The 13,262-nt window shown below is 44.6% G+C and overlaps 1 protein-coding gene across 1 annotated transcript; it reads right to left on the bottom strand.

Annotated features, from left to right (window-relative positions):
• Positions 1-286: 286 nt before the first annotated feature.
• Positions 287-9,790, bottom strand: LOC149326851 (uncharacterized). Its single transcript, XM_089564702.1, has 7 exons — positions 8,560-9,790; positions 8,435-8,476; positions 6,224-6,310; positions 4,301-4,548; positions 2,034-2,193; positions 1,192-1,481; positions 287-298 (listed from the first exon to the last, which is right to left on the bottom strand). Exons 1-7 carry the CDS (start codon positions 8,783-8,785, stop codon positions 287-289), a joined length of 1,065 nt encoding a protein of 354 aa, XP_089420828.1. The 5' UTR covers positions 8,786-9,790.
• Between the last annotated feature and the right edge of the window lie 3,472 nt (positions 9,791-13,262).

Here is a 13,262-nt window from a genome sequence, read left to right as displayed (position 1 = left end):
AATGTGTTCGATTAGTTTACAAGAAGAAGATGTAAGTGATATCGGACGAAAATTAGTAACAGGTGAGGCTGTACCTTTTTTCAGTATTGGCAGAATCCGCGCAACTCTCGAATCCGTGGGAACAGTGCCGGTTGATAGGCTGGTATGAAAGATTATGGCTAGAAATTCGGATAAAAGTTCATCATAACGGCGCAAGAACATATTTGGAATTCCGTGTGGACCAGGAGAAGACAAGGAGGCGCGCAGAATGAGCAGGTACATATCATTCCTTTTTTATTTTTCCTTTTCACGGATAAATCTGTGAAAACGAAAAACAAGATTTTTGAAGCAAAGTTACTCGCCAGGTCCTCAGCGAAAAACATAAAATTAGTTAGAGTTTAGTGGAATGGATCTAAAAACTTCGTCAGCCGGGCAAGAAATGGTATAAGGCCTGCGACCGTTCACTCTCAACGCTATAATGAAAATGTCACCATCATCATCAGCCTGCCTAAGCCCTACGGAGGGTACTGCCTGAAAAAAACAATACTAACCCAAGCAGCACACCAACAATGGACCGACGCTGGCATAATGCTGGTCAAAACCGGCTCGAAAGTCGTACCGACGTCGGCATTGGGGCAAAAAGTTACTTTTTCCAACCTTGGCCTGATGTTCGGACCAACACTGAACCGACATTCATGCCACTATCAGACCACTGTTCAGCCGCTCTACCAACACTGAACCGACATTCATGCCACTCTCAGACCACTTTTCAGCCGCTCTACCAACACTGAACCGACATTCACGCCGCTATTGTACCCACTTTCAGCCACTCTACCAACACTGAACCGACATTCATGCCACTATCAGACCACTGTTCAGCCGCTCTACCAACACTGAACCGACATTCATGCCGCTATTGTACCCACTTTCAGCCGCTCTACCAACACCGGCTTGACATACCACAATTAGGCCACTGTTCAGCCTTTCTGCTAACGCTTGCCCGAAGTTTATGCCATTGCATTTCCAGTTCAGCGAATATTCACATTCCAGTTAATGTTCGCATTGGGAAAGCCATGGGTTTTGGCATTGCAAAGCTGCAATCGTCTCTTCTATACACATGCACAACAAAATGAGGCAACGAAAGAATCCAACTGAGAAACAATTTATTAAATAATTAGGCACCGTGGCTGGGGACGCGCGGTTGCGCGAGACCTGCGAGGCAGCGAGGGCCGCGCAGGAGGCGGGACCTTGGGAAGGAGCCAGGGCCGCGCGGGAGGAGGATTTCTGGGAGGTGGGGGCCGCTTGGGGAAGGGAGGGCACTGTGCTGGGGGCTGAAGCACAGGGGCTCGCAGTGGTTGCCAGGCCGGCAGCGGTACTTGGCAGAAACGCTTCGGCAAAACGCCTTTTGCGTCCGCCGCCACGGTCCACCGAACCTGGCAACCACTTCCTAATAAACCCCTGCGCTTCCACCACATCCGCCCCCGTCTTCTCACAGATGGCATCTGCATAAGATAAGCGTTCATTTTAGGCCAGCAGAAAAAGTTTGCTCGTTAACAGAAATCAAGATTATTTCAGCAACAGAGAAAAAAGAAAAGGCCACAAGTACATGTTAACTCAAAGTGCGTGCCAAAATGAAAGGACTACAGTATCCAAATACAACTTGAGGAGAAAATCCACCTGAAAGCTCTTCTAACCAACTGTATAAAGCTGCTGCGACATCACGGTCGACCACTTTGCACTACTAACATATGGGAGCACAAATGGCTGGCAGATACAAGGCACGACTACGATCCATGACAAGAGATGGATGTGACTGATGGGAGGGCTTTCTTTGAAAGGCATCTGCTGACTCATATATCTTCAGATGCACATGGAAGAAAACTGCAGATGACTACCCCCATAAAAACAGTAACAAAATATTCACCTGTAATGAAAAAGAAAACTGGTAAAGTATCAACTGAAAAGAAGAAAAGAAAACAAAGCGCAGCAGAACCTGGTGCATGTTCTTCCACTCATCTTTTAAAATTCAGTTAAAAGCTACTGCAACAACATACCTGTTGCCACCTTGCATAACTTCAGGGCAATAAATGACCACTTGCCCTTGCGGCCATGGAGGCTGTACATCCTCTGTACAGCCACCCCCATGATGGCGGTCATTATGTTGGAGCCCACCTCCCTCAGGCCCTTGCCCCCCAGGCGGACCAGCTGCTTTCGCTGAAAAGAAACACCACAGGTGCACAAGCTATTAGGCACAAACATCAATTATAATTTCATTTAGTTTAGCAGAATCGAATAGCTAAGACAATTGTGTGACTACCTGTCAACAGCCCATGCGAGTACCTACAATCATAATGCATAATTTCTGTATGATACAATAGCTTGACTAGTTGCTACCAGCAGAAAGCACCACCACCAATATGGACATTCTTTTTTTTCCCAGTTTACTAAGAGCAGGGAAACTTTAGCGATTAAGCAAAGGTGGCCAACTCCTACCCATTATGCTTTGCATCTTGGACATTATTATATTATAACTATAATGCTTTTTGCAGATATCTATGTGCTGGATGTGTTTTCTCTGCACAGCCGTTACGCTAAAATTGATTTGGTTTGTAGAACTTAAAGTTCCAAAGTGACTCAGGCTATGATGAGGGACACCATAGTGGAGGGCTCCGGAAGTTTCGACCACGTGGGGTCTTTAACATGCGCCACTGACATCACACTGCACACGGGCGCCTTGCTTTTCGCCTCCATGGAAAACTGGCCATCACGGCTGGGTTTGAACCTGAGTCTTTGGGTTCAGCAGTCGAGTGCCCTAACCACTGAGCCACCATGGCGGGGCTCACTACCCTGAAATTGAGCATCTAATTAATGCTATACAAAGGGCGCTTATTTAAATCCCCAAGCACCTGAGTAAAGCTGCGTGCTTAGCAACCATATTTAATTAAACGATGTTGCTTGTTTTTGGCAGCAGATTAAGTAATGAAATGTGCATAATGTGAGCAAAAGACAGGGAAGAGGTGGGTTAAAGCTGCCCCATTATTTGGGAAACCTAGCCGAAATTAAAGACGCGCTGAGAGAGGACCAACTTCCAGCTGTGTTCACAGCAGTTCATGCAACAGTATATTAACCGAAAGCACAGCTTCCTGTAAAACAGACCTTACAACATCCTTAATGTTAGCTACAAAGTCCACTGCTGAACTAAATTAAAACAGCACAACAATAAATGACAAATGTAAGGAAAATGAGGGGCTCGTTATGAGACACACGAAGAAAGGCAGCCACAGGCAACAAAAGCATAGGGGATTTTTTTTTGCTGTTGATCGATGTAAAACAATAGTGTAATCACAGAAATATTTGACTGGGAAAAAAAATTTGTTGGAACCAAGTCTGTTACGCAACGACCGGCCACCGGCAGAGCTCTGGAAAACTACATCGAATGACATTGAGTGACACCATCTGAGAGCAACTGCCCCAAAAAAGCCTGTGACTGCACCGCCAAATACCAAGCTACTACAAGATGTGACAGGTGCAATGCTTCGCACAGAACCAGCATCAGTAGCTTGGTTTGCTGTTTAGCGCTCCTTCTCGCCTAAACGCTCTGATGCGACAGCAGTCTCGCAGGTGGCATTTTCTTTGCATTGCGTGGCTGAAACATGATGTGACAACTGGCACTTGCCGTAAGCAATATTGCGAGCGCCACATGTTCAGCACTGCTACTGAGCCCAACAAATTGATAGGAGCCAAAGAGCAGATAAAGAGAGTCCCCTAACAGCTGTCCCGACACGTGATGCAGTTTTTGCAAGCTCTGCTACCGGCTGGGCATTGCGTACCACTTTTGCTTCCAACAGTAAATCTCACCACACAAGGAATCGACAGGGCGTTCCAGTGAACACTCTCAAAAATTCCTAAAGAAGCGCAAGTTCGATATGGGAAAACAATTTTTTTTTTGGAGGAACGATCTCTGAGCAGTGGTGGACATAATTTACTGCATAAGTGTGCGTTTGTACCTGCAAATATTTCTTCTATTTTGAACTCCCTATTCTTAGGAATTCCTGAAAATGTTCACTGAAACAGCCAGTGTGTATATCAGCAAGCAACTTTCATGAACAAGACATTTACATTAACAAAACACACTGTGACAGCACACTCCAGCACAACAGTAGGAATTATATCTATGAAGAGCATGTAATTCACAGAGCATGGCATGCAAATACTCTTGGAGCTCAAGATTTCTTCACAAACCTCGGAATTACATTATGCATGCAATTCGTTAGTAGGCATTCATTTTTCCAGACACGAATTATCAGAAACATTAAATCACCACTCCAGCAGCCACGCTGTCGTCCTGGACGGCAGCTTCCACAGTGTCCAACTCCTCGGGGGAGAATGCGGGCAGTGCAAGGGTGGGAGGCGGTGGCGAGGGGGACACTGGCCGAGTCCTCTGCTCCAGCTGCCGGTCCGACCGCAGCAGCACGTGATCCTCCAGCCTTTGTAACCGCTGCATTAAGTCGCGCTGCTGCTGTCGGACCTCCAGCACCAGGCACATCAGCTTCAGCAGGGTAGCTGAAACTGAAGCAATCAACAATTTCAGTGAGAGCAGGGTTAACCTGGGCGCAATAATATCATTTGCGCACTGAGGTACAATAAAGAACAGTATGAGGCTAACAGTAGGCAGCAACACACTCTGTACTATGCTCCTAAACTTCCACCAGTTTTTATCCTCCAGGACACTTCTAATTCATGTTCTATTCCTTGCTAGCCTAATTTAAATGCCATAAATGTCACCATGCACTGACAAACACCTAGGTGAAATGGAGCTGCTCTATGTGTGATAGCTAGCACAGAACCTGCAGCCTTGTTGTGTAAAGGACTTCTCAGTCTATGAGCTTCGCCAATTTTTACATTGCTTCATGGGCATTTCCACTGCTATTGCACCATGGCAGAGATGGCAGCAGTTAGTCGCAAATGGATTCTTCCAGTGTCATGAGAAGCATGTGCTAATAGAAGCGAGAAAGCAGAGCAGGCCTGTGCCCTTAATATAGCATTGCACCATTTGGAAAGTATTGCTTACGGCAAAACCCACATTGGCCAAAATGCTGGAGGTAGACATCTGTTCTAACTGCAAGTGTCGGCAGGGATCAATGCATTAAAACTGCAACAAAGATAGCCCTTATGGAATTATAGCCCTTAGCTGACAGGAAATGTTTCTTGCTAGGCACAGGAGGTGCCAAACCGTTGAGACATAAAACAAGGTCACATTTATCTCTTACCACGCATCCATTTTGCTGCAGGCAAGACAAGACTAGGAGCCAGCTGATGTGCTCCACAAGGCAGTTAGGCTGTTCAGTTCTTTCCTAAGCAAGAGGTCCTCCTTCAGAGCATGCCACTATTATTGGCTGCTTATCTCCTTCAGCACCCTTTATGGGAGCTTTGTGATGTTGCAATTAATTTTTTTCAGCACATTTCGCTGCATCCAAGGCACTGCATTGACTTCCAACCAGTAAACTTTTAAAATACTTTGAAAGACAATGAAAAATTACAATGGGCCTTGCTGACCAACCGCGACCAAGCGACCAAATTATGCTGGTAAGGAAACAAATGCACAGAACATGGGACTACTGTGTAGAGTGCAATTCGTAGGAGTGGCTTCCTGGTGGTGATGTATACAGAGAGAGGCAACAGAAATGCCAGGATCCAAAAGAACCCAACAAAAGCACAACATACAGCTCTTGGGAAGGGCACACAACAACCACTCCACTATGAATCACAAGAGGAGAAAGCAATGGAAGTACTAGGTTGTAAATTCCAGTACCACTTCAGTTCAATACAATCGTTTTTGAGAAATACATGTGATGATTTTCAGAGTGACCCCTTTCAAAGCACATAGTTTGAAACTAGAAATGTGCTCCTAGCACAGTTTCAAGAGCCACTGAGGAGAACTCCGTGCAAATATCTTCCTGAATAAGTATATTCTCTAGGTCTTTCTGGGCCTGTTGACTGCTGCTCGGCAGCAGCAGGTACAATGAGAAATTTAAAATTTGCTCTGTTTTTCTTTAAGGCAAACCAGATCTAGCTTCTATATTTTGTTGTGTCACTTGATACTAGACAAAATAGGAGTGTAATTAAAAGAAAGGAACGCAGTGAAAAGACGGGACAAGCAGCATTTGTTCTGTCCTCTCACTGTGTCCCCATGTTTGGCTTGCATTTCTCTTTTTGCACAGAAGTAAACAAAGTGAAATCTCACCATCAACAGTCCCAGCTGTCGACCCCTCCAGCTTGCTGGGTGGCGCACTGTTTTCGTTCACGCTCTCCCCAGCGTGATTCAGTGGGGCTGGAGATGAACATGCGTCATTGATGGCAATCCAGGAAGTACAGAACACACTACTGTGTACAACCACAATGTCACATTTCTATCCTAATTGAATGCAGAAATGCTACTTCAGGATATTTTTGGAGAAGGGACAGAACAGTTGCATGGCCAGGCTGTTTTGCATACAGGTGATCTTTTTAAAACACAATAGACACAAAATTACGAAGTTCAGAAACAAATTCCTGGTTATATAGAGATGCCCCCCAGGCAATAGTAACACTTCCTTTGGCCGAAAAGATATTTTAATTTGGTTTTAATCACAGGCTGTACAAAGACTTCATAATTCAAAACCCATCAAAACCGACACCTCCATGACAAGTAGTTGACGTGACAAACAATGTCACATCATGCAGATACCTATGACACATAAAAGAACGTTGTGATCCGACTGCGGCGGCGCGTTTCGATGGAGGCGAAACGCAAGAGGTGCCCGTGTGCTGTGCGATGTCAGTGCACGTTAAAGATCCCCAGTCGGCTGAAATTATCCCAGGGCGCTACGGCACCTCCTTCTTCCTTTCGTCTCACACTCCCTCCTTTATCCCTTCTCTTATGAATGTCCACCGAAATGCGAGAGAATTACTGCACCACTTTCTTTCCTGAAAAATCAGTTTTCAATTTTTTAAATATGTGTCTATAGTACTTCAATAATTACATTTCTCATGCACCAGCATGGTGCATTGGTACCGTATTTTCCGGTGTATAAGACGCGGCTTTTTTTCAAAAATCTTGCTGGTGGGTCCTATACAAGGGTGCGTCTTATATGCGAATTTTTCGTTTTTTTTTAGAGAGTTCAGAAATTACTCAGGTTCATGTTCAAGCCTTTTTTACCGAAAAAATATCACTAGCAATGAAGCGGTTGTAACACGGTTAATACTTCAATACGGGGACCACCTTGCGCAACGTTTTTTAGGTGAACTTTATCATGAAACGACGGGGATGACGACTTCCGGGATCACAAACACACCACCGTTTCGGAGGCCCCAAGCAAAAGTAATGTGAAATGCCAAAAGATGACGACAATCACGCTTCTCGCCATTGTCAAGACAAGCCAGGACAAGCCGGCGTTCTTTTTTCAGCCACCCTTTGCCACTTTGTTTGCTCCATGTACGTAGTGCGAAGAGAATATTTCAGTCGCGTTGCCACCAGAAATGGGCGAACTTTTTGATAGCGCATCCGAAGGTGAAGACTTCCAAGGTTTTAAGTAGAAATAAAATGTTCTTATGGACATGTGGGAGAGTTTTTTCGTTTTTCTTTCTTTTTTTCCAAAACGTGGGCAGGAATGGCGTGAGTGTTGCCTTTTTCGACCACTTAGCGTTGCTTAAGAATTTCTCACAAGTACGGTGAATTTCGTGATGGTCGCGCAAGCGTGTTTAATTGATCCTCACTAGCCCAACTGGGAAAACTGGGGTGCGTCTTATATAAGGGTGCGTCTTATATAGCAACTTTTTCAATTACAGCCTGCATATACGGCGGGTGCGTCTTATACACTGGAAAATACGGTACATTTAAGGACACAAAAGAAACTGTCATGGCGAAACCAAAAACAGAGAGCGGAATATATGTCATGTGAATAGAAACCTGTTCGCAGTACTGTTAACGTGGGTAAGAGAGTTTGCCACGAAATGGTTACTGGCAGATTCACTGCTGATCTGAGAGCATGGCAAATGTATAAAGCTGATGCCAAGTCTGAGCACGTTCCATTTCTCTGCAAGTGCAATTAGCTACGGTGAAGTTTTTTTCCCAGATTTTGCAAGCATACTACCATAAATCCCCAATCAAAACTAACACAATGTCGACCTTACATTAAATAGAAATGAGAAATGGTGTTTTAGTTTTAAGGCGGTTAACATCCAAAGGCGACTCAGGCTATGAGGGACGCCGTAGTGAAGGGCTCCGGAAATTTCGACCACCTGGGGTTCTTCAACGTGCACTGACATCGCACAGCACACGGGCCTTTAGAATTTCGCTTCCATCAAAATTCGGCCGCCTTGGCCGGGATCGAACCCGCGTCTTTCGGGTCAGCAGCCGAGCGCCGTAACCACTGAGCCACTGCGGCGGCTTAACAAATGAGAATTCATGTCTTACGTGGTGACGGCAGCTGTACAACATCGTTGTGGCCCTCATTTCCTAAAAAAGAATTGCACATGAACGTCTTGTTGAGTATGCAAAATAATTTTTCATCAATAAAGAAATATGAGAATTTCAATTACCAGAAACTGCCGATCTTTCTAGGGCTGAAGTGAACTCGTAGCGCCGCACCTTTTTTTCGGCGCTCTTGTAGGATCCTGCAAACATTCTCAATATCTCGACAAAAACCATGTCATCTCCAAGCAACAGTACGGATTTCAAAAAAAACAAAACAACTGAGGCCGCCTTACTGGAAATCAAAGAAAAGCTAATTGAAAACATAGAAAATAAACTGCTAACAGTTGGCATATTCCTTGATATGAGGAAAGCGTTTGACTCGGTTAATCATAAGATATTGCTTGAAAAAATGCAGTGTTATGGAATACGCGGCGTTCCTTTAACCTTATTTGCTAGCTACCTTGACAACCGATCTCAAACAACTATCATTAACGGTATTTCATCTGGGATCGTCAGATTGTGTCTGGTGTGCCACAGGGCTCCGTTCTAGGACCAACGTTGTTCTTATTATATATTAATGATATCGTCAACCTTCATCCAGCAGACAACATTATAATCTATGCAGACGATACTAACGTATTTTTTTCAGGGCAAGATAGTAATATTTTGCAAGCAGCCTCCAATAGTTGGTTATCCCAATTGTCTGTTTGGTTAAAATCAAATAGGTTAGAACTTAATGTCAGGAAAACAAAGTACATACTGTTTAGAGCCAAAAATAAGGAAGTTCCGAACAACTTCCAAATTCACTTCGAGCAAGCTCCTATAACTCGTGTCAGCTCTACAATGTTCCTTGGAGTCATTTTTGAAGAACATTTACTCTGGACAGATCGTGTAAACTATGTTTGCACTAAAATGGCTCGCTCTGTTGGTATCCTAAATAAATTTCGCACAATACTGCCTCGAAAATTCAAACTACAAATTTATTTCTCTCTAGTCTTTTCGCATGTACAATATTGTTTGTTGATCTGGGGAACGACTACCTCAACCAATTTTGTGAAAGTACTTACTTTACAAAAAAGAGCTGTACGAGCGATTGATAACTTACATTACAGTGAGAGCACGGGTCCTTCCTTCCTCAACCATAGACTGCTAACCATCACGGCCGCTTACCACAAGAAGCTTGCTGTTTATATCAGAAACCTTATGAAAGGAAACTGGCAGACTTTCGAGAGCACATATTTAATTGCCCAAACAGCATACAGTCTTAGGCACCCTCAATACCATGCACCAAAATCTCGTACAAACTATGGGTTCCAAAAACTGACTCACATAATTCCTCATAATTAAACACGTATCCATACTTAACAGAATTGTCACTAAAAAATATGTCCGAGGGCTGCTTTGCTGACTTGATGCCCGTTCAGCTGCCTGTATATCAACACTCAGGCCAACAGACTATCAGTTTGAAAGCCTGTGAAACACTCATGTGGCAGAGGCATTGTTTTATTTACAATTAAAAGCGTGATTCTGGTTTCTAGGATTTAACAGCTTTAAGCTATGAAGAATGACGTAGCGGAAGACTCCAGATTAATTTAGACCACATGGGGTTGTTTAACATGCACTGATATTACAGAGCACAAGCGCATTCTGCACTGCTCCATTTCACCACAGACAGGATGTAACCTGGGCCCTCGGCTCAGCAGCATGGACCACTCAGCCACTGCGACAGGCTAACAATTCAAACTGAACTAAATGTAAACAGCTGGATGAGTTGGTTCTGAATTTGCATTATGAAACACTGGCTCAGTGCACAACAAACATGGATGAGGAAAGAGCACACAACGCAAAGCATCAATTGATGTCTGGCATTTGTATTGTGTGCTCTTTCCTTGTCTGTGCTTTCTGTGTGCCAAAAAATGTTTCATAATGAAAAAAAAATTAACATACTAAACCTTTCTGTACTAAATATTATTAAGCATACTGAGTGCAGCACTAATTCTGGGAACTACAGGTCTTCAAAAACAAGGCACTAATGAGTTTCAGAAGTAGTTCATCAGCTTACAAGTGCAATAGCTAACAGTTCATTCTGCTCCTCTTTTTGACAGCTGGCTAAGCGGTGGCTATCAACATGACTTCTTAGTCGTAATTTAGCCATGCAGAGGTAAAGACTCACAGAATCTAGCAAAGAGGCCTTTACAATCGCTGATGAAGCTACCATCAATATGTCTGCAATAAGACTACTTATGGCAAGTGGTAACGACGACCACTGGGCAACGCATCCACTCCCCTCCGAGAGCTGGCTCGGCCTCAGCTTTTGCGAGCCGCGTCACCTCCGAGCTCCTGGCCACAGGCCAGTAGCACTCTTCTTTTGTCTCTGTGAGCCATCCGACAGGAATGACTGCAAGGCAGTCGTCCTCAAGAGGAAACTTCACCACAGCGAATGGTTTTGACATGCTGCACAGAGGAAACACGACAAAAGATTAATGGGGAAACAAGGACTTTTACCAGGCACTGTCTGTGCCATAATCTACTGGCACTTGCCTGTTTGGGTGCCGAAAACTTCACACTACCATGACAACTGACAGGTACTCTTACAACCATCTCGTTCTACTTCGCAACGCACTTCTGAACTTTCATGAGTTGAGAGTTACAAGTGTCACGAGCGCCTGCAATTTGGGACTAATTTAAACAATATTTCTGTGCCTGCTGTCATGTGAACCAAATAACAGCCAGCAATAGTGGCGTGCAACTTCACTGCATTGAACATCAAACTGAGTGCAGTCTACCAGGAGCATAGAGATGAAAAAAGAAACCAGTAAAACGCAAGATTGACCAAATGAGGAAGAGAGAAAACAAGCGCGTTCAATTAGCGAGCTCGAAACTAGCACTCGCTAGCACTCGCTAGAGTCACACTGATCTAGACTTTGTAATACAAGGCTCTGAGTAGCGGGAAGGGACACACATAAATAAAAAGTACTCTCAATTTTTTTTCTGTAACCGATCACTGGCAGGAGCAGCATTACTTCTGGCAGTACAGAAGAATTGTGTTCATTCATCCTGTTCTTGTCACATTTCTCTCATCGCACGGAGACTCGCAACGCAACAATGTCAACACTGCCATGGAAGCATGTGTCAATCAAGCACAAGGCATGCAGGCTGCGACTCTATGACGTCTGACATGCATGCCTGAACCAAGCGATTAGCCTCACAAAAGCAAAAATTGGCGATGAAAAACACTCAACTGCATCGCACGTGGCAACTGGTTGGTCATGGGGGGCTCCGCAGAGAACGGCTCCGGAAATTTCGACCACCTGGGGTTCTTTAGAGTGCACCGATATCGCGCACAGTACACGGGCCTCTAGAATTTCGCCTCCATCGAAATTCGACCGCCGCGGCCGGGATCGAACCCGCGTATTTCGAGTCAGCAGCCGAGCGCCGTAACCACGTGACGACTGTCATTGCGATCATGATCATAATATCTATACACGTACATAAATGTACGATGTGCCGTGAGAAACAAACCCTCTCAGAAGCAATGCGCCAACAAGATTTGCCGGGATAGTGCGTTCACCCTGATGAAGGAACACACAAACACACACGACATTTAGAAGCGCTTCCCTTCGTGTACGTGTGTGTTACTTCATATTACCCCAACCCTTACACGCAGTTACACCTTGCAATGCTCCGCTGAGTTAATCAAAAGACAACTGCTGACAGATGCCTACAGACAAGTTAGATAAAGGGGCGACACACGAGGCGTGCTCATTGTCCTCACTCTTGACAAGTTCACAAGTAAATATTAGCTGACAACTAACATGAAAAGGAAAAAAAGGACAGAATGTATACTTACGCAAGCAGTGCCTCCTGGTTCCCCTCGGTGACTCACGCGTGCCGCCACCAAACTTCAAAAAGCTTGAAGAAATAAAAATTCACAAGCGCGCGCTTTGCTGCCAAACGTCCAAACGAAATGACCACAAGCTATGGATTGGGATTGGCTTGGAACGCACGTGGGAGCGAGAGCGGATGCCTACGTTTATGCGTAAAGCGGTGGATAAATACACGTTTAGTTTCGGAAAATTTCTTTGAAGCTTAGTGTTGACAACACCGCCAAGAATAATTTTTATCAATTTTTTTACACTTCAATTTATTAATGAGCAAAACATCTTATTTTACGCGACAGCTAAGAAGGAATGGCATGGCTACTTTTGACTACTTTCAGCTCAAGTTTTGGCTCCTTTTAAAATGTTCCCAACGGCAACCCTGCCCGCGAGTCATGACGCGAGTGCTCGCGCTTGTTTTTCTTTTGTGGTGTGGAGGTGTTGGTCGTACTGCCTGTCTGCTGTCCCTTTGTGCGGCTGTTGCGGTCCTCGTCTTTCACCGCAAAGCTTCTGCATTTCGCCATGAATGCAAAGCAACGCAAGTACCGTATCGTTGAAAAAGAATACCGTCAGATCTTGCAAGATCTCGGTATTTCACAACGGCCGGTCGCATCTACGTCTTCAAGCTTGGATCAAGACGGCAGGAAACGATCGCACTCCGAAACATCAGTCGACGTACGCACCCCCCAACTCTTGCTACCGTCCGAAGCAACCACGCGACGCAGAAGCGAAGTGCGCGCTGAAGACGCGTGATTGAAATCTATGACCGTAATCAATATGAAGACGATTAACCGATAGCGATTAATACGTCCCTATCGAAAAATCTCGTATATATGTGTCATATGTGTCTGGTTTACAATTTTTGGGAAAGGAAAGGGAAGGGCTGGGGTGGAATTATAAGGCAATTAGCAATAAAATAGCTTCCATTGAAGTTAGTAAACTAAGGAAAG

This window comes from Amblyomma mixtum, chromosome 10 (genome assembly GCF_055824585.1).
Source record: "Amblyomma mixtum isolate Tamu chromosome 10, ASM5582458v1, whole genome shotgun sequence".
Classification (NCBI taxonomy): Eukaryota; Metazoa; Arthropoda; class Arachnida; order Ixodida; family Ixodidae; genus Amblyomma; species Amblyomma mixtum.
Note: the sequence above shows the minus strand (reverse complement) of the source record. Positions and strands in the feature narration are given on the sequence as shown.